This window comes from Sebastes umbrosus, chromosome 10 (assembly GCF_015220745.1).
Source record: "Sebastes umbrosus isolate fSebUmb1 chromosome 10, fSebUmb1.pri, whole genome shotgun sequence".
NCBI lineage: Eukaryota > Metazoa > Chordata > Actinopteri > Perciformes > Sebastidae > Sebastes > Sebastes umbrosus.
In genome coordinates, this window is record NC_051278.1 from 24,163,439 (window position 1) to 24,185,269 (window position 21,831).

General features: G+C 40.2%; 2 protein-coding genes across 2 annotated transcripts; one reads left to right on the forward strand and one right to left on the reverse strand.

Annotated features, from left to right (window-relative positions):
• The first annotated feature begins 1,118 nt into the window (after positions 1–1,118).
• Positions 1,119–12,599, forward strand: vdac2 (voltage-dependent anion channel 2). Its single transcript, XM_037782707.1, has 9 exons — positions 1,119–1,291; positions 5,299–5,370; positions 5,492–5,541; positions 6,535–6,687; positions 6,824–6,876; positions 8,172–8,399; positions 10,170–10,320; positions 10,450–10,507; positions 11,592–12,599. Exons 2-9 carry the CDS (start codon positions 5,304–5,306, stop codon positions 11,681–11,683), a joined length of 852 nt encoding a protein of 283 aa, XP_037638635.1. The 5' UTR covers positions 1,119–1,291; positions 5,299–5,303; the 3' UTR covers positions 11,684–12,599.
• A 3,447-nt stretch (positions 12,600–16,046) lies between these two features.
• LOC119495093 (alpha-internexin) lies at positions 16,047–20,607 on the reverse strand. Its single transcript, XM_037781302.1, has 3 exons — positions 19,392–20,607; positions 18,938–19,062; positions 16,047–17,716 (listed from the first exon to the last, which is right to left on the reverse strand). The coding sequence occupies exons 1-3, from the start codon at positions 20,379–20,381 to the stop codon at positions 16,450–16,452; spliced, it is 2,382 nt and encodes a 793-aa protein (XP_037637230.1). The 5' UTR covers positions 20,382–20,607; the 3' UTR covers positions 16,047–16,449.
• Between the last annotated feature and the right edge of the window lie 1,224 nt (positions 20,608–21,831).

A 21,831-nucleotide genomic window follows, 5' to 3' on the forward strand; every position in this document is an offset into this window, starting at 1 on the left:
ATGAAGTTATGACTTTATTCTTGCAATATTAAAAAAAAAATCTCGTTAGGTTATGACTTTATCGTAATATTCAGACATTTTTCTCGTGAAGTTATGACTTTATTCTCGTAATATTACGACTTTTTTCTCGTAAATGTATGACTTTATTCTCGTAATATTACGACTTTTTTCTCGTAAAGTTATGACTTTATTCTCGTAATATTCAGACTTTTTTGCTCATGAAGTTATGACTTTATTCTTGCAATATTAAAAAAAAAATCTCGTTAGGTTATGACTTTATCGTAATATTCAGACATTTTTCTCGTGAAGTTATGACTTTATTCTCGTAATATTACGACTTTTTTCTCGTAAATGTATGACTTTATTCTCGTAATATTACGACTTTTTTCTCGTAAAGTTATGACTTTATTCTCGTAATATTCAGACTTTTTTGCTCATGAAGTTATGACTTTATTCTTGCAATATTAAAAAAAAAATCTCGTTAGGTTATGACTTTATTATCGTAATATTCAGACATTTTTCTCGTGAAGTTATGACTTTATTCTCGTAATATTACGACTTTTTTCTCGTAAATGTATGACTTTATTCTCGTAATATTACGATTTTTTCTCGTGAAGTTATGACTTTATTCTCGTAATATTACGACTTTTTTCTCGTAAAGTTATGACTTTATTCTCGTAATATTACGACTTTTTTCTCGTAAAGTTATGACTTTATTCTCGTAATATTACGACTTTTTTGCTCATGAAGTTATGACTTTATTCTTGCAATATTAAAAGACTTTTTTCTCGTAATATTATGATTTTATTCTGGAAATCTCAGATGTTTTTTCCCCTCGATATGGCCCTAATACTCCGTCGTACATTTGCTCTTTGGCCCTCACTGCATTAGACTTATATACTAAAACTGTGTTACCTTCATCACAATGCTCAAATGTTTTTGCAGCTCCAGACAGATTTCTTTTTTTCTTCGCCTAAAATGTCTCTTTTGATAATAAAGGTTGCTGACCCCTGGTGTATACCTATTTGAAATAAGTATCACAATAAATAAAAGATAAAAACTACCCCTAACCGTGACGCCACCATGCCGTGACTGGAAACCATTCATTTTTACGCAGGCACCTCTGTGGCCGTCCCGGGTCCTGAGCCTGGATGTGATAGGTCTGGTTTCATTGCAGCTCCAGTCTCCTTCAGCTCAACCTTCTCCTGGTGACGCCTGGCTTGGCCGTGCTCTGTGAGGAATATCTCTGAATAAAGTCACTTTAGTTCACTACTAGCCTCATCCTCTACAGGTAAGACAGCTATTTAATCCGTCTGACACTGTTTTACAACTCCACAACAACATAGAAGTAGTGTTTAAGTGCACTTTTTACGCACACCGGCACACTCTGCAGGCTAGCAGAGTTAGCTGCACAAGGCATGCTGCGTCTGTCACACATGTGTCTAGATAAAGAGTGATCTGCATGTTTGCTTTGTGTTAACGTTACGTGTCTCGTGCGGCTGATAAAGCAGTGCTGCAAAGCTACTTTCAGAAAATATTCACAACTTACTACTTGAGCAATAATGTGCTTAACCTCCCTTAAGGCCTAGTTAGTAGTGAGTGAGGTAGCTGGCTGATCATGATGCGACTGAACTGGTTAATGTACCCATCCCACTAATTGGCACCCGCCATGCACCTCGCCACGCCTTGCTGTGCCTGCCAATACATGTGAAGGAGCAGTTCAATAAGAGCCAGGCCTTGATCTAGGCACTCCAGTGCGGCAAAATGGCTCCTCTCTCTCTCTCTCTCTAGCCCAGTAACCTTCAGTCCATCAGACACTTACTGTACTGCTGGGATCACCTGCAGCACATGGTGATGCTGTCACTGTGCCAGACAGTGTTGGATTGAAAATGAAACCAAAATTGTGATTGTACACATCAGCACTTAAAGGTCTTAAATATAAGAAGTGAGATTTTCATGTTTTTTTATTATTATAAAGCAGGCTTAAGTCTTATATAAATACTGTGAAAGTACACAGGGAAATACACACAGCCCGCATTCAGAAACTCTGCATTTGAAACAAGCTGTCAGGATTTCTGCCCATTTGTGATGTCACGAATATACAATATTTAGATCCTTGACATCATTTTAAATGTAAAATATTCTAATTGTGTCCCATTTTATTCCTGGTTGCAGTGTATGTCATCAGCTGACAGGAAGTACACATGGACCCCAAGCTGTTGTCTAGCAATGTTAATGCAATTCTGTCAAAATGTGCTAAAACGGAGCGTTTCAGACAGAGGGTAAATACAGGTTTATTCAGGTCGACAGTATGAGGGAAAATAAAGTTGTTTTTTTTAACATTAAAGTATGTAAACATGTTCTAGTAGAAACACAAAATACAAGTATGAACCTGAAAATCAGCATGATATGGGACCTTTAACACCATCAACTTGGTAACATATCCTATATTGAAGAAAGGGTTTGACAGTGTGCAGCCAAGTGTTGTACAAGCATGAGCTGAACCATACAATAGAATACAGGTCAGTCTGTGAGAGGCAAGGAAGACCCCCATGCGTCTTGACATTAACAGGATAGTATTGAGATGTTATTTATGAAGGGCCTGTCCACTAGGGCAGGCTGTGGCTCAGAGGGTAGAGCAGGCTGTCCACCAATCAGAAGGTCGGTGGTTTGATCCCCGGCTGCTCCAGGTCACATGTCGATGTGTCCTTGAGCAAGACACTTAACCCCAAATTGCTCCCGAAGGCATAGTCATCGGTGTGTGAATGAATATTTAGATTAGATCCTGATGGGCAAAGTCGGCACCTTAGCAGCCTCTGTCATCAGTGTATGAATGTGTGTGTGAATGCTGACATGTAGTGTAAAGCGCTTTGAGTGGTCGGAAGACTAGAAAAGCGCTATATAAATGCAAGCCCATTTACTGCTGGGATCACCTGCAGCAACCGTGATGCTGTCACTGTGTGTTGGATTGAAAATGAAACCAACATTGTGATCAGCACTTACACGCCCTCAACTTGGTAACATATCCTATATTGAAGAAAGGGGTTTGACAGTGTGCAGCCAAGTGTTGTACAAGCATGAGCTGAACCATACAATAAAATACAGGTCAGTCTGTGAGAGGCAAGGAAGACCTGTCATTAACAGGATAGTATTGAGATATTAGTTATGAATGCCCAATAATGCAAAGTCTAGCTTTCCACTCAACAGGTGTTGCAATCACAGGAAGAACAGATACTACAGCAATTTATATTTCTGTTGCTTTTACGCATTAATGCTTCCTCTATACTAGACAGTATTTTGCAGAAATTTTAGAGTAAGACGTGTATAACCTGAAAATATTTTTCATGTCAGCATTTGTGTAGTGTAACCTCACAATACAATACAATGTGTATATATGTGGGCATGAGTGTTACATTTATGAGAGACAGAAAATCTTGCCCTTAACTCCAAATACCACCTGCAGTACCGTGATGCTGTCACTGTGCCAGACAGTGTTGGATTGAAAATGAAACCAACATTGTGATTGTACACATCAGCACTTACACATCCTCAACTTGGTAACATATCCTATATTGAAGAAAGGGGTTTGCCAGTGTGCAGCCAAGTGTTGTACAAGCATATATTTTATTATTTTATTTAAAAGGGACCATGTACAGTTTAAAACATAAATGTCACCATTTGATGCACCGTACCAGATTATAGCTTTAAGTTCATTCTCAATTCTGTAGTCCCTTGGCAGGTCAAAACAAAGAAACATACTACAGCCATACAAGAAAGAACATACAAAACGCACAATACACAGCTACACACAATAGCACTTCACAAAGTATGCTTGTCAAGTAAAAGCAAGTCATGAAGACCATGGAATAAAGATCAGTGAGTACAGAGCTGAACCATACAATAGAATACAGGTCAGTGAGTGAGAGGCAAGGAAAGACCCCCATGCATCTGCAGCAGCTGCAGAATGGTTGCTTGTAGATTGAAGGACATTACTCAGACCAGGAATCAGGATCTGCACCTTTATTTTCTATAAGGAGCAGCACAGTCAACACACACACACACACACACGCACACACACACACACAGTGGCAGACTCCTTCTCAGTCCCCACAAAAGCTGCCCATGCTTTGCCTATGTGTATTTTGTGCGTCAACAATTAAAGCCCCCCCCCCCCCCGCTACAACAGGCAACCTGGAACCATGAAAACACAACCGTTTCATTAATTTAATACAAAGTTAACACAAGTAAAGTTACAATACAGATAATTTGGCTGGTATTGATGACAGAAGAAAGTATGACACACCGGTTTTGAGAATGTTCACAAAAAATGTAAATAACATGACCAACATATTGACTCCACTACACGTCTTGTCACTAACAGGATAGTATTGAGATATTAGTTATGAATGCCCACTATAATGCAAAGTCTAGTTTTCCACTCAACAGGTGTTGCAACCACAGGAAGAAACAGATACTATAGCAATTTACATCCTAGTGTGAACCAGGCTTGTTTTCTGTTGTTTTACGCATAAATGCTTCCTCTATACCAGACAGTATTTTGAAGGAAATCTTACAGAGTAAGACGTGTATAATCAGAAAATATTTTTCATGTCGGCATTTGTGTAGTGTAACCTCACAATACAATGAAATGTGTATATATGTGGGCATGAGTGTTAAATTTATGAGACAGAAATCCTGCCCTTAACTCCAAATATTGGTGCCCTTTATGTTATATAAAGACATTTGCCTGAAAGCTTGCTACAGGTTGGTTTACAGACCTTACTTTTGAAGCTGTTAAATCAGTGTTATGTCAAAAAAAAAAAAAACGTGAAGGATAAATAAGATTGATTGTGATTGGCAAAAGAAATCATACAAAATGACAATACAGTTGCCATCCAGGTGATATTTTAGGCTGTTTGGGCTGTAGCACATTGGAGGTGAATTGCTAAATTCATCATAGAATTCTGGAAAAATATATATATTATTTTATTTATGTTATTAGTTTATTTGACAGGAATGATACATGCAAGCATTTATACATTTAGATAAAATGAAACTGATGCACTGTGTATATATAAGACTTCTAGCCATAGCTAATTTGCAGTCTTTGTCCCTGATTAGGCTAAAACACGTATACAATCTAAAACACTCTAAAACTTCAAGAAAATACATAAAGACAAATTAAAATGTATTTTGTCTACCTCATATTTTGTTACTTTTTAACTGGACACAAGCAGGTGGAAATATACTTCAGGTCAGAAGGAAAATTTGAACATTGTGTTTTGCTTCTGTCTACAGATACAATGGCCGTGCCTGCCTGCTACGCTGACTTGGGCAAGTCTGCCAAGGACATCTTCAACAAAGGCTATGGTACGGTTTCTTACAGTTTGACCAAGTAGTACTGTGATAATAAAACATATGTGCTGCCAAGTCTAGTTGATATTGTAGACACGTTTTGAAATGATTTTAACAAAACAATTGTTTTCTTCAGGATTTGGCTTGGTGAAGCTCGATGTCAAGACAAAGTCAGCCAGTGGAGTGGTAAGGTCATCTGATCATCACAACAGAAGCTACAACATACTTCATTGTAAATAAAGTGATGAAACGGCACGTTAAAGTATGATAATGTAAATTTTGCAATATGAAAGTTAAGTTTACAGCAATTTAGATTTCTGGTGCTTCTTGGCTCTGTTTTTACAAGACTTTATTGGTACTGTCAGCCATAAAGGTAGCAAGCCGCCACCCTGAACAATGAAGTCCAACCACAGTATATGTGCCAGTCTTTATTTTTAACAGCACTCAGCTGTGTAGATTACAAGGGCTTCAAGTAGTGATTATTTTTATTAACAAATAATACATCAATTCTTTTTTTATTAGTGTTTCTATAAGAAATTGTAAAAATACATTTAAACAAATGTCTCAGTATTTATTTTTATTTTATTTTTTTAATTTTAATTTACATTTTTTGTTTTTCGTTGTTTTATGTATGCACTGTTATCTGTAGGTGAAAAATTGATAACAATTTGTGTCAAGATGTTTAAATTACAAAGGAAAGGAAATATATCAATGATATGTGCTGACACAATAAAGTATAAACAATTAAAATGTCCCAGAGCCCAAGGTGGCATTTCAAATTTCAAGTTTAGTCTGACCAACAGTCTGAAGCCTAATGGTAATCAATTTACAATGATGCCAAACAGAAGTGCAAAGCCCCACATTTGAGAAGGTGAAACCTGCGAAGGTTTGTCTTTGTGGCTTGATGAATTACCTACTCGAACATCAAAACTGCTACTTCGCTTGATCAAAATAACCAGTTGTTTCAGCTCTCTAGATTACACACACTTATTTTAGTTTTAACTTATAAGGGATTTTTGGTTTTAAAGTGAAAAAAGAGAAATGGCAATAGTCTAGCCAAAGTATGACTGACTGCCAAATGTAATGAGAAAGCACTGAATGAGTTTCTTTTCATTCATAGTTATTTCATCCAGTGTAACTTGTCTTTGATTGTTTTTTCTATAAAATTGTCCCTTGCAGGAATTCAAAACAGCTGGTTCCTCCAACACTGACACCAGCAAAGTTGCGGGCACCCTGGAAACTAAATACAAGAGGTCAGAATACGGCCTGACCTTCACCGAGAAGTGGAACACCGACAACACCTTGGGAACAGAAATCACTGTTGAAGATCAGGTTAGGAGATATTTAAACATTTTCTACAACGGTTATTTAACAGCAGGTGTCAAAAGTAAGTGTTTACTCAGTGAGCATGACAGGACAACATCCATTCCTTTCAATGTCAAATGGTTTCCATTATTGTTTCTCACAGATCGCCAAGGGACTGAAGTTGACGTTTGACACAACCTTCTCACCAAACACTGGGTAAGATAATGGTGATAATAAGTAATTCATTGCTGGAAAAGTTAGTTTCGTGGGAATTTTACTTGAGTTCTGCCTGTTGCTCCTCTACACGAGTCATTTTGGCAACCTGATCTGTGCCCTACATGCTTCTGACAAGTGTAGTTATCGGCCATGTGACCCCAGTCCCAATATGGAGCAAGTCTATTGTAACACATTACTGTGATTGGCTGTCGGGATTTGTGTGCTTAAGTTATGTCTTGCAGTTTGTTCTTATCGGGGAGGAATACAAAAAACAAGTTTTACTAGTGTGCCCAGTTACTCTGCCAATCCTTGTGTATGTTTGCTTTCTATGAGGTTTAAATCACATGAGGAATATGGCACATGGCCCAGAGGAACCGTGTCCTCTTTCATATTGAGAAGGTTGATGGGAGTTGTGTGGCTACATTGAGACAGCATGTTCAAGGCTACAGTGTCCTGCTCAGGCTGGGGAAGTAAACACCAGCACTTTAGCAGTGTCTGGCAAACTGGATGTTTGAGTCAGAAATGACTCAAAAGTTCGAATTCAAAGCAGAGCTGGTGAAATAGTTGAAGTGACTTTTTCAGTGTTCCAGCGATATTATTTTTCTTATCCCATCTGTCTGCTACTTGAGCTGACAGCTGGCAGAGGGCATACGTTTAGAATTATCTCTGCGGGATCATAAAAGTGACGTTCCCAAAGTGTGTTTCCCAACACCCTGGGGTGCCTTGAGGACAGGCCAAGGCAAGGGGGCACCCTTGCTTTTGCCTGTCTTCAAGGCAAGATTTGTTAATTTCTATTTTTGAATTGCTTATTTTTTTTAAATAATTTTTCACCACATTTAAAGAGAATAAATGAAGCAACATTCAACATATCAAAACAGAGGACATAAGCAATAAATATCAAAGTCGGCCATGACAAATATTTCATATAAAGCGATCATTCAGGCAAATGAACTGCCTGAATGCTCAATGATCTGGCTCTTGAACGATAAGATGGTTTTCTGGCATGACTGAAATTTAGCCGGCTGTCTTGCAGTTTGAGCAGTTCCACAGTCTGAAAAAAACGAGTTATACAATCAATATAAACGCACGGTGTCTGCCCAGCATTAGACCCTGTATGTTGTCTCACACTGACTAAATTGTAAGCAGGTGATGTACTTTGTATCATAGTTTTGAACACTTGATGTGTTTTTATTGTGTTATGGTTACATATATATACACACATATGTGCTTTTTTTTATGCGTAATCTGACTTGATTTCAGTTGCGGTTAACCAAAGTTGTGTTTCTCATCAACAGCAAGAAGAGTGGCAAAGTTAAGACCGCCTACAAGCGCGAGTACGTTAACATGGGCTGCGATGTCGACTTTGACTTTGCTGGCCCCACCCTCCACGGAGCTGCTGTCGTCGGCTACGAGGGGTGGCTCGCCGGTTACCAGATGAGCTTCGACACTGCCAAGTCCAAGATGACCCAGAACAACTTTGCCATTGGCTACAAGACGGGAGACTTCCAGTTGCACACCAATATGTAAGTAGAACACCTTTCACCTGTAGGATTGAGTTTTATAATCTGCTTGCACTTTATATTCTGTAACAGGATGAAACCTTCAGTTCACTTGATCTAGAATTATTTTTTTGCCTAATCTGTAAATGGCTATACATGCAATGTATTGTGCATCCAAAGTAACAAAATCATTGAATAACAGATGATTAAGAAGTGTTAGTCTGAATTTTTAAGTGCCATCATTATGGGCTTTTTTTTATTATATGCTAATTAATCAAGAAGGCGACATAAAGAATGAAAATGAAACAATCCAAAGATCTAATACAAACAAATCCACATAGTTATCAGTTAGTTGCTATGGTGACACACAAACCTAACAACCATACAGCGTGCTGAGCTTTAAAGGTATAATATGCAAGAATTAACTTAAAAAAAACGTATAGGCTGAAACAAAAATAATCCCTCTCAATCTTCACTTATGCCCCACTAGAAGTGTGTGGTGGTGTCTGTATCTGCAGAGACCCTGTAGCCCTCTGCCTGTAGTTTCTCTTCTTATTTTGCTTTACTCGTGACGCTTCTGAGCATCTGCAAACAGCCTTTGGGCCTAACATGTGGGTGTAACTCCCAGCCAATAACGCTAACAGGGTGAGCAGCTCGTTCAGGTGGTCAAATGCCACTGCTGTGTCACGCCCCTTGGTTTCTGATACCGGTACAAGTCTCAACATACAAAATGGGCGTATTTCACAGATGAGAAGGGTTGTGTTATGTGCATGTGCCCAGTGATCCCCTGGCTCCTCTCTGTGCTGTGAGTGCAGCTATGATCGGCGTGTGTCTGTAGTTTGACGAGAGTAGGGCTGAGCCACAGCCAGCTGACAGGAAGCCTGCATTCATTCAAAATCCGGCAACTCGGCACCTTCCCGCAGGATTATGCGGAGTTAGTTGTGCGTTTATTTGTGTTTAAGAACGTAACTGCCAAGAAAGAATCAGAAACGTTTTATTTCTCTGCTTGTTGACCAATTCCAGTTGGTTTTGGAGCTATTGACAAAAAACAACAACAACTAAAAGAACAAATTAAATTCACCATTTCTCTTAGGTCTGCTTGGCTAATTCATCTGTCAATCACAAATAAAAGATGGTTCCCAGGGAATGCAGTATTGCTTATTTGGAAGCGTTCCCTGTCTGTGACGAAACGAGAACAACAAACTAGTAACAAAACATAAGGCCCGAGCCACACTGGGAACATCGGCAGCGTGTGGAGGCTGCGGAACCTGTTGTTTTTTATTTCGGCACCCATGTTTACAGGTTGGAGCAGCAACACTGCCCACATGAGCAGTGCAGCTCAGCTGCGTCTCTTCTAGAGATTTGAGGTCTTGGCTATTTTTTTCACGTGCGCGTGCAGTTCGTGGCAAGAATAGACAGAGAAAATTCTTTCGACAGTATATGGACATCATACCAGCAACATTACTACACCTTCAATGTCTGTATCTGTAGAATGTCACAGACATGAAAAAAAGTCGAGATTTATTTTTAACAATGCTGCTGTTTAAAAAATAAAAGCCCTCAAGTGTTTATGCTGTGGACAGAATTCCTTAATTTGTTAACACAAGGCTTTTATTCTGAAATATTTACAGGACAATGTTGTAGAAAATGCAGTGACTTGCACGGCTCCATAAATTAATGAATGATTCTGGCCCGAGCGTAAGAAAGTGTTTAAAACAGAACTCTTTAGTTTGAAATTCCATATTTTGTTTCCAGTAGCATGAAATCTCTCCTCTATACTTGTGATCTTTAAAGCAATGATGGCACCGAGTTTGGAGGCTCCATCTACCAGAAGGTGAGCGACAAGCTGGAGACGGCAGTCAACCTGGCCTGGACCGCTGGCAGCAACAGCACACGTTTCGGTATTGCAGCCAAATACCAGCTGGACAAGGATGCCTCCGTCAGCGTAAGTAGTGCAGCAGAGTCTTTCAGAAATGGAATGGATGAGGCAAAAGATAAATGTTATTTATGCTATAAAAAGATAAAACTATTAATTGTCACCAACTGACTTTAGTGTTTGTGTTTTTCTCCATAGGCTAAAGTGAACAACAATAGCCTTGTTGGTGTTGGCTACACCCAGACTCTTAGACCAGGTAAGGTGGTTTCCTACATGTTCATGGACAGCTGAAGGTAGTTTACTAGGGCTGTCAAAGTTAACGCAATAATAACGCGTTGACGCAAATTTGTTTTAACGCCACTATTTTCTTTAACGCAATCGACCCTTCGGAGGTCGTAGCGGGCTTAGTTTTAAAGCTAGATTGAAAATACTAGAGTGAAGGTATTATATAAAACTAGAAAACCTAAGGAATCCATTGGTACCAACCATTTTATGTTAGCTTGTCGCGAAGGAGGCTAAATAACGCTCCAAACTTTGACTAGATTTTGAACTGGAAATTTTTAAAAACTGTCATGGCCATTTTCAAAGGGGTCCCTTGACCTCTGACCTCACGATGCGTGACTGAAAATGGGTTCTATGGGTACCCACGAATCTCCCCTTTACAGACATGCCCACTTTATGATAATCACATGCAGTTTTGGACAAGTCATAGTCAAGTCAGCACACTGACACACTGACAGCTGTTGTTGCCTGTTGGGCTGCAGTTTGCCATGTTATGATTTGAGCATACTTTTTATGCTAAATGCAGTACCTGTGAAGGTTTCTGAACAATATTTGTTATTGTTTTGTGTTCATTTATTTCCAATAATAAATATATACATACATTTGCATAAAGCAAGCATATTTGCCCACTCCCATTTTGATAAAAGTATTAAATACTTGACAAATCTCCTTTTAAGGTACATTTTGAACAGATAAAAAAATGATTAATTTGCGACTAATTAAATTTTTTTAATATTTAATCGTGATTAATCACAGGATTGGCCATAGTTAATAGCGATTAAACATTTTAATCGAGTGACAGCCCTAATATTTACAAAATGTTTAGTGATGAAGTTCTTCAGTTAAATACCTCTGTATTTAGTACACACTTCTATGCTCCACAATGGAGTCTATGCACACAGCACATTAGTTTTGAGCAAATGTACTATGAATGACCTAGAATAGTCATTTATAGCTACACTTGATAGCCTGCGATTTCCTGTCAACTCTCAGTTTTGAGGAAAGTAATTATGTGTTTGCACTTGTAATGGCTAATGTTGGTCCTCTTGCTTGTGCAGGTGTGAAACTCACCCTGTCTGGTCTGGTCGATGGCAAGAACATCAACGCAGGAGGCCACAAGCTGGGTCTGGGCTTGGAACTGGAAGCCTAAGCTTTCAACGTACTGCAAGGGACTAGGGAATATCAGAAGAATCTGGCCTTAAATGTATGTCCGACTCAAACCAGCAGGGGGATATCTTGGAGAGATTGGTTCAAAGGCTACGACAACAAACTCTAACTTGTTGAGTACCACTTCAAGTTGGTGCTTTTGTCATTGGTATATTTTACCTTTTGTTGCTTTTTACTTTGTAGTTGCATCTTTTCAAGAGACAGTTGGTGGCATTATTTATATATCATGTCATTGTTTCTGTCCAGCACTGCCATAATAATGAAATCCAATACAATCCCTTTGCCTGTCACCAACTCTGCGTGGCTTTATTGTGGTAAACCCCAGACAGTCAACATCAGTTGACTGCTTTGTGCGGTGAACGTTGTCATACCTTCTCTCTGATTTTACAATCATGACCATCTGATATTCCTTTGTCATCTACACAGTTTTAATTTACAAACCTTGTTAAGTACACTAGTCTTTTTCTGCTATTATTTAAATACTGCTGCACCCTTCCTGTTCATGCACACAAGGACAAACTAAAGCTCTGTAATCTTTTTGTTTTGCGTCGGCCATCAGGGTTTGTGATGTTCTGTTGAAGCTGCACATGTGACCTTCCCTTAAATTGGGCAGTTTTTGGGTTGCTTAAAGTCAGGTCTGTCAGTTTGAAAGAAACCCGTACACTTGGCCGACCAAGCAGAATTAGTTTTTGTTCATTCTGTACTAACAGACAACTGGGGGGTACATAATTAATGTTCACAGTAATGCCAAACTATCATTGTCCGGAAGAGGTGCAACTTAAAGTTGCACTTGTGCACTCTTGGAAAGTGCTTCCCTGCTCTGGGCTGTGACAGCCCGCAGGAAGTCTTGGAGGTCCTTATGTGTATGTATACATTTTCAATAAAGTCTTTGAACTCCACAAATGCATTTTTAATATGTGATCTTGAAGTGCCACTAACAACTCATTCTTGTTTGCTTAAAGTCCTTTTGTAGGCCTGGATCACGGAGTTGGATATGATGGGTTATAGTTTAAAGGAACTATTTGTAACTTTCAGAAATGCTTGTTAACAGCGACACCTGTGGCCTTGAAATCAACGAAAGTCAGCGTCGGGCTCGCGCTTGCTCGCTCTAAATATACCTGAACGAGCGTCGCTCAAAACAGTGAGGCGACACACGTCGGCTAAAACCACAATATCACTCTATATTTCAGCTGCTTGGCAGTAATGTTAGCTGACCAGACGAAGGTCTCTCCATGAACATGAGTTAGATCTGATCCTAGTGTTGGCTTTACCTGCCTAAGTACAGGCTGAAGCAGCGGGGCTCTGCAGCGTGTCTCCCTGCTCTCTCCACCCGCAGCCGGAGACACCGGCACCCGGTCGGTAACGAGAAGACAACGTAACTCTGAAGAGCTCCGTCACTTCACAAGACACGGGAAAGCTCTGTTGGTCTGGAGGAGCTGCAGCAGTTATTTCTGCACAAACGTCCCCTGTACATTCACTAGATATTCTCAGAGCTAAACTAACTCTTCTGCAGTGTGGAGTGAGCGCGCGCTGTCTGAGTGAAGGAGAGCAGGCAGCGGAGACGAGGCTCCGGCCACACGCGAGCGCGCATATGTGAACGCGCATGTGTGCCGACCCGCTACATTTATACGCTTAAAAAGTTACAAACAGTCCCTTTTAATGTGTGCTAATGGAATTTATTAATGGGCAATTTACCAGTTTATCTGACATGTTTACAGTCGGTACCTTTAAACCTAAAGCGGCCTCAGAAACTTTGTGATGTACAGTTGATTTAAAAGTTCTCTATATGATATTCAGAGCACTAATATAGCATAAAAAACAACTATTTGCTATGTAAAGATATAGAAGAGTAATGTCTACCTGAGCAGAGAACGAAGTCTCTCTCCCTCTCTGTGTGTTGTAATCCATGCTTCTCTGTGCTTTGTTTACATAGCCATGCATGCCTTTTAGTGCATGTGTGCGCCCCACTGGCTATCTCACAACCACCACTCTGCTCTGCACTCATACGGCGACGTCAAGGAAGCGTAGCGCACATCCTCTGGTTCCTCCCCTCCCCCCCCCAGGTAAACACTGTTAGCTCCATCGGCACTGTTTGTGCTGTTCCCACTATTAGCACTGTTAGCTGCTAGCTGTTGGCTCAGCCGTTGCCATATGGAGAGCTGTGTGGAGGCAATAGAAATGCTCTGAATATTGAGTTAATACCTTTTTTTTTAAGTTTGTTTTGACATCTACACACTCCATACCAAAAAGAAATTGCTGAAACATGTTTAAGAAATCCTACAAACTTAAAGCTGCAGTGGGTAGAAATGGAGCAAAAAAAAAGTTATTTTTATTAAACAGTCACTATATCCTGACAGTGGTACATGAGACAGGTAATCTGAAAAAAAGTCATGTGCCTCTGTGTCCTCCGGTGCTCCTAATGGCATCTGCAAGATTCCACAGACCGGAGGAAAACAACCAATCAGAGCCGAGCTGGAGTCTGCCGTCTTTGAGCAGCTGTCAATCATTCGCGAACCCCGGTCAAATGGTCAAACTAGGCAGCGCTGATCAAATATGAATCAATATTCTGTTACTGTAATACCTATTTCTCTCCTCAAATGTTTTCAGAAACATCTTGTAGTGTACTGTTTAGCTGTTAAATAAGAAAGTTTGTGACCTGGCCACCATGTTGAGATCAGTTGAGGAAATACCAAGCGCAAAATATATACCTTCGCAAACTTTCTCGGTTTACAGCTAAACAGTACACTACAAGATGTTTCTGAAAACATTTTATGCCAGATAAAAGACATTACAGTAACAGAATATTGATTCATATTTGACCAGCACTGCCTAGTTTGACCATTTGATCGGAGTTTGCGAGTGACTGACAGCTGCCTCCGTTGAATGAACAGCCAATAGGAACGCTCTCTCTCTCTCTGAAATGACCTGTGATTGACCAAAGTCTCCCGTCACGGGCTAGATTTTTTAAAGCCTGAAAACAGAGCCATGAGGAGGTGCAGAAGTCTAGTTTTTTTTTTCAGAACACTTGAATTACAATATGCTGAAAGGTTATTATGGAAGTTTAGCCCAATGATGCCAAAAACATTCTGCCTACTGCAGGTTTAAAGGCGAGTCATGGAAGCGCACAGCAGTCACAGTTTTTGAGTCAACACCTCAATTATGCCGTTTTCTGCCATTCTTCCTGACGAATCGGCTCAAGTTCTGTCAAATTTAATAAGGTAGCGTCAAAACGGCTATTTTCAAGTGTTAATTGAATTAAGAGAAATGAGGCATTGTGAGCAAATAATACTTCATTGGCAGTAAGGAGACCAAAAGACCTTCAGAAGAGACGATGAATGATACAAAAAGACGGGGAACAAATTAAAGAAAACAAAGACGACAGGTGTCATGTTTTAAGGTAGAACAATGATTTAGTTTTAGCCTGTGGTATGCATCTATCCACATCATCCCTTTTCTAGATTTATACATTTGAATTACAAGATTCATAGTTGAGATGGGCTCACCATTTTATATATGCCCAGCTATTAGTGACTCATAGTGCCCTCTAGTGGCACTAAAATGATCAGGAACACAAACTGAACATAAAAAGGTTACAGGTAATATGGTAGATGAAGTCAGTAGTCCCATCAGTGAATGAATAGTGCACCTGACTCTTGTGGCAGTGGTCTCGTCGTAGCTGCTCAGAGTGCAGCCAGGATGTTGTGTACATGGTAGCAAAAACTTTTATTTACCGTCAGTCCTTTGTGTTTTGTGTGGAATGACACTACCCGTGTAAAGTGAGGATTGTTGCTATTAATTCAGTGGTCTGTTATTGATCTACAGCAACCCTAAGTAGTTGGTCTAAACCAGTGGTTCCCAAAATTTTTCACGTCAAGGACCCCTAGACCATGGACCCTTATTTGATAAGATTTTATCCCAGGGTCCCCCGTCTGATAGGATTTCTGCTTTTAGATGTTTTATTACAGAAAGTGTAAGAAACCCATGACCAAAATAGTCATATATTCTGTCATTGTGTTCTTATGGTTGAAATTATAATGAAAATAAATGATTCCCCTTCTTGCTGGGCACCCCATTGAACCCCCTTAAGGACCCCCAGAGGTACCCGGACCCTACTTTGGGAACGACTTGTCTAAACATCTGAAGGATGGATGAATGGATGGAGGTCACGCTGCAGTAAGTTGAGTGGTTTATTGCCAGAGAGGGGATATCAAGCATCTACAGGTGAAGAATATAGTGGATCAATCAGAAACAGCATGTTAGTGTAAGCACACACTGAGTGTCCCTTGCAGAAACATAAGAGTTTTTGTCCATTTGATGAGGAGGCCAGAGAAAATATTCAGAGGATATTTTTTTTTCATATTGCATTTATTTGTCAGCACATACCAAAGCAAATAAAGAGACACACAATTTAACATGTAATTTTGCATCTTTTACATTCATGATTACATTAGTTACAGTAAGTGGTGAGTCAAATGATTTGAATGCATCACATTTAAAGTTCAATGGCAAAGCTGTTTGCAAACATTAGTAGAATCATGCTCTCTCATTCTGAAGTGAAATTACAGCTTTCCTTTCACTTGGCTCAGCTTATGCTTTGAATTTTGCATCTGCATTAGTTAAGTATTCTCTATTTTCAGCTTCAGTCTCCCTGATATTTGCCTGTCAACTGCTGTCTCAAAGGTTGGAAATGTCTTTCATCCTCACTTCCTCATACCTCAGCGGATGTTTGGCTTTTAGTGTACTTTCCTCTTATTTCTCTGACTTACTACTCTCCACCTTCTCCGTTTTACCTTGAGGATCCTTTATGTTCTGTGAAGCTTCAGACAGCTTTGATTTCTCAACCTGGCTTCCTTCCGCTGCCCCCTGATGCAACTCTTTGATTTCTGCATTGACAGTTGTCTTTTCCCCTGGCAACGCAGTTTGGACTGTTAGGGTTTTATCCCCACTGTTCGGCTTCTGATCCTTCACTTCAGGAAGACTTTTCATATCCGATTTAAGAGAAGACTCTTTACCTTTATTGCTAACATCTTGAATTGCTACTTTATTTTCACCTTTCGCAGCTTCAGATTTACTGATTTCCATTGGCTCCGTATGACTGTTCTCTTTTTCCTCTCTCTTGTGTGTTGTACTCGAAGATACTTGAGCCTTTTCTGAAAGCGTCTCTACGGACAGAGTGATCTTTGTTTCTCCGGTAAAATCTGCTGTTTTCTCAGAAACCTCATCTTGCACTTGAACATGGCTTAGCTCTCGAGTTGTGTCTGATTCTTTTGACGCTTGGGTCGAGGTCTCGTCAACAGGCTTCTTCACTTGAGCTGAGATGAAACTATCTTTCTCAACATCTCCTTCATTAACATCAGATTTTTTCAGAAGTGCATCCTCTGGAGGGATCTCTGGCTTTAAATCATCTGGTTTTGAAGAGAGATCTTTCTGAACTGTTACCTTTGCCACTGTAGCTTCTTTCTCTTCTTTTGTGTTTTTAGCTACTGTTTGATGTTGCTCATTTTCTTCCTCATCAAGGCTCTCACTTAATAAAACTTTGCTTTGGATATTTATAACTATGCCACTGTCAACTGCTTCAGTCTCCTCTTTACTTGTTTGACCTTTTTCACCACCATCATCCACCTCCCCAGGAGTCCCATCATCACCTCCGTTCACTAAATTCCCTACTTGATTCTGCTCACTGTCAGACATCTGCTCTCCTTCCTCCTCTCGACCGTCTTTATTACCCATCTCTTCCTCACTGCTCCCTTTATCTCTTTTGGTACACTCCTGCTCGTCTTTTTCCACCTCTGTCTCCGATCCCGTCTCCTCAAATTCTGACATCTCAATTTCCCTGGTGGTCTCCGTTATGATCTCCTCTACGAACTTGTACTGGGGTTCGGCCCGTCTGTGGGGGCAGCCCGGTCGGCTGAGGCAGGGCAGGGTGTAAACGGGGGACTGGTGGTAGATGTAGGGAAGGGAGATGTGGGTGTCTGACATCCTAGACAGCCGAGCCTCCTCACCGCAGAGAAGTTTCCTGCAAAATTAGGAAACAGATTTTAATCTGCAATCACCAATACACAGTGCTGATACTGAATTTATTTTAAAGAGATGGTTCAGATGTTTTGAAGTAGGGTTGTATGAGCTATGTATCCATAGTCAGTGTATTACCTACAATAGATGATGGCCGGTACGCCCCAAGTTTGGAGAAGTACCGACACAGGAACAAAGCCATGTACTTCTGTGGACAGGGCCGGAAGCAAAATTGATTGTAGCTACCTAAAAAAAAGGCTCACCTAAAGCCACAGCCAAAGCCACCAGAATCCATTGGAAAGAAAGTGTAATTTTAACTCGCAGAACACAGGAGTTGCGGGTCTACCGCTGCCTCAATCGGTTAGTTTGTTTCTGTTATAGTGTGACTTTGGTTAGTTCGGATTCACTAAAGTTACACAAAAACACAAACTAACTGATCGAGGTAGCGGTAGACCCAAAACACCCGTGTTCTGGGAGGGGAAATTACTGTTATTTTTCAATGGACTCTGGTTGCTTTGACGGGAGCATAGATAAAAGCTTCAGTTCCCTGACGGAAACATAGACTGTATAGCTGTCTCACAGCAAGGTAAACCACCGAACATATTCTAAATATAGCCTACACTTCAACTGATATTGATTTATTTTAGGTGGCTAAAATATGTTTTGCTGCTGGCTCCGTCCACAGCAGCACATTGCTTTGCACCCATGCAGTAACTCCTGTCTGTTTCTCCAAATTGGAGGCGTGCCGACCGTCATCTACTGTAGGTAATACACTGACTTTTACCTCATACAACCCCACTTCAAAAACACCCGAACTATCCCTTTAATCTTCATTATTGAGAAAGATTTAAGACAGGTACAAAAACTTATTGCTAAAAGGAGTTTGCCTTATAACATAAATGTCTCTTTAAATACAGAGTTGCAGATTAGTTATCTGCTTTTTTTTTTGTCATATTGGATTTTCTCTCCCTCAACATGAAGGCAATTATATTAGTATATTATTGTCCGCTTCTGCATAGTGTAACATTGTGATCGTTTGAGAAAGTGTACTTTGTGTTGTACTTAAATGCAGCATTCTCAATAGATGAATGAATGATGGGGATTAATAAGGAAAATTATGGAAAACTGAGATTTTGAATCATCGTTTCACTCCAAAAACACTCGTTTTGGTAATAACAATGAGGGCTGTCACTCTTTAAACCCACACAGATTCAGCACACCTTACCTGTATGACAGTATCTCCACATCCAGAGCCATCTTCACGTTCAACAGGTCCTGGTACTCCCGCAGGTAACCAGACATGTCAAATTTGCAATTGATGAGCTCATTTTCAAGTTCTTTGATTGTGTTCTGGAGCAAGAGAGGAGAGGACAAAGTGTTACTGGACACACATACACTGTAAGAAACGGCTGTGAGATCCACAGTGCATTACTGTGTTTGTGCCCAGTAAAGTACTGTATTCTAATTCACAGTAAAATACTGCATATTCAATCGAAAATTACAGTAATCCAAGATTTACTGTGGAAATTACAGCTGCCAGTTAATTACTGTAATTGTTTTTTTTACAGTAAGTTACTTGTCAATTGCTGCCAGTTAATTACTGTGAATTTCACAGTAGGTTCGTTACAGTGTAGCTTTTATGAACCTAAATCGTGCTCTTACAAAAAAATCAGTCTCACCTGGTAATGGATCATCTCTTCCTTGTGTTGATCCTCAGCATCATGCAGCTGACTCTCCAGCGCCTCCCTGGTGCCTCTAGAGCAGTCCAGCTCGATGCTCTTGGCCTGCAGGCGCCTCCTGCACTCCTGGATCTCCTGCTGGCTCGCTTTCAACGCCTCTCTCTTGCTCTCAGCTGCCTCCGTCAATCTCGCAAACTGAGATCGGAAAGTTTCTCCCACCTGCCGGAGGTCTGACGCGCTGTGACCTTCCAGCTGCGTCCTGATGTCCCGGAGTGCCGCAGTGATGTCAGAGTGGCCAAATCCACGTGCCTTGACGGTCACCTGCTGCTGCGCGTCCTGGATCTGATCACACATCTCCATCACCTCGGCCTCGTGGTTTCTCTTCAGGAAATCGATTTCATCCACCAAATGTTGCGCTTTCTTGTCCAGCTGCAGTTTAGCCTGATACGCGTCACTAATGTCCCTCTTGAGGACAACCATAGCTCTCTCAGCATCCGATCTGCTTTGCTCCTCCTGTCCATGTTGTCCTCTCAAGCTGCACAGCTCTTCCTCCAGATTCTGATGCTCGATCTCGATCTGGTGCTTCTGATGAGTGATGTCCTGAACCAGCTGCCTCAGTCTCCTGAGCTCTGGTGCGTACTCCTCCTCAAGACGAGATGCGGGTTTCGCTTTGCCTCTGATCTCCTCGATTTCTCTCTCCAGCAGCTGATTCTGGTGCTCCAGGTGATGCACCTTCTCTATGAATCCTGCAAGACGGTCGTTCAAGCCACGCATCAGCTCTTTCTCATTGAACTTCCCAGCAGATTTGGTCAAATTCATGCCAGTGGACAGAAAGCTGGCATCCACTGCCGTGCGTGGTGCTGGCCTGTATTGTAGATACTCATCTCGAGTGATGCTGTGCGTAAAGCGGAGTCTGCTGTTGTTGTCCATGCTGTGTGACTCAGGAGGCTGTCGGTGGTGATCTCCGGTGCAGAGTTGTTGCTCCTCCATGCGGCCTTTTTATACCCGTCGCCATCTGCCCTGCTGAGCAGAACGGAGCTGTCCGCGGTGCTGAAAAAGGTGTAGCATCAGCTGATGTGTTCAAAGACAGCTTCCACTGCGGTTTGTCGCAGCAGCAGTGACGTGATGTGATGTGGTGCGCCGACTGGAGATGGCAGCTCCAAAAACAATTAACCTTCTGTGCATAATAATTACACTAATAATAATAATAATAATAATAATAATAATGATATTATTAACAATAATAATGTTTCAGAGTGTTTAAGGTTTTTTTTCTCCATTAATACCATTCTGTTTCACGACCAACCTGCTTTACTGCTTTTAGCAGATGACGTCATTTAAAAGCCACATGCCCCGTCCTTCACAGGTCCTCAATACTACAGTAACTATAGTTAACTAGCAGATTTAAACTCACACCTTTTATATCCAATCCAATCCAAATTTATTTATAAAGCACATTTAAAAACAACAAAAGTTATTATAAACATTATACATAAAAACAACACAATAAAACACTAAGACCAACTTAAAGCAATTAACGTGTTGTGCATAATGGCACTAATAATAATAATAATAATGATATTAATAACAATAATAATTTTTCAGAGCGTTTAAGTTGTTTTTTCCATTAATACCTTTCTGTTTCACGACCAACCTACTTTTTTAGCAGATGACGTCATTTAAAAACCACATGCCCCCGTCCTTTACAGGTACTCGTTACTACAGTAACTAGTTAGGCCACATACACACCAACAAACTGACAATAACCTGATATTTTCAGGTGGAATTTCATTCATTCATTCATTCTCACTGTGCATATCATTTTCCACTTGTACAATTTTGTTAATAGTCTGTTTATTGTCAATACTATATTGCTCCTATTTTTATACTTACTATTTTTTACTGTGTTAGCTGATGCTTCTTGTTTTTTGCACTATCCCCTTTGCTGCTGTACACTGCAAATATCCCCACTGCGGGACTAATAAAGGAATATCTTATCTTATCTTAACTAGCAGATTTAAACTCGCACCTTTTATAGTGTAGTGGTGTAATCTGATTGTCATCTAGATCCAGAGGAAATCAAGTAATCGGGTTACTACTTGCTCGGTGGTGGAAGAAGTACTCAGATCTATAAGTACAAAAGTACCAGCATCAAAATATACTTAATGTAAAAAAAAGTACTCATATATTCTTGGATTATAATTATCACATTAATGTTGCAGCTGGTAAAGGTAGAGCTTATTTTTTTTACTATATACAGCACTATGTACTTTAAGTAAAAGTACAGAAGTATTATCATCATAGGACTACTTAAAGTAGATGCAGTGGAGTAAAAAGTACAATATTTCCCTCTGAGATGTAGTGGAGAAGTATAAAGTAGCAAAAATAGAAATACTCAAGTAAAGTACAAGTATGTCAAAATTGTACCTATGTACAGTAC

What these genes read in the sequence shown, in the direction of transcription:
- LOC119495093 (XM_037781302.1), bottom strand. Translation starts at nt 20,381, where the DNA reads ATGGAGGAGCAACAACTCTGCACCGGAGATCACCACCGACAGCCTCCT. An exon ending in AAGAGATGATCCATTACCAG is followed by an intron (nt 19,063 to 19,391) that starts GTGAGACTGATT and finishes CTCTTGCTCCAG; the next exon opens with AACACAATCAAAGAACTTGA. An exon ending in GTGGAGATACTGTCATACAG is followed by an intron (nt 17,717 to 18,937) that starts GTAAGGTGTGCT and finishes CTAATTTTGCAG; the next exon opens with GAAACTTCTCTGCGGTGAGG.
- vdac2 (XM_037782707.1), top strand. Translation starts at nt 5,304, where the DNA reads ATGGCCGTGCCTGCCTGCTACGCTGACTTGGGCAAGTCTGCCAAGGAC. An exon ending in CATCTTCAACAAAGGCTATG is followed by an intron (nt 5,371 to 5,491) that starts GTACGGTTTCTT and finishes TGTTTTCTTCAG; the next exon opens with GATTTGGCTTGGTGAAGCTC. An exon ending in TTCCAGTTGCACACCAATAT is followed by an intron (nt 8,400 to 10,169) that starts GTAAGTAGAACA and finishes TGATCTTTAAAG; the next exon opens with CAATGATGGCACCGAGTTTG.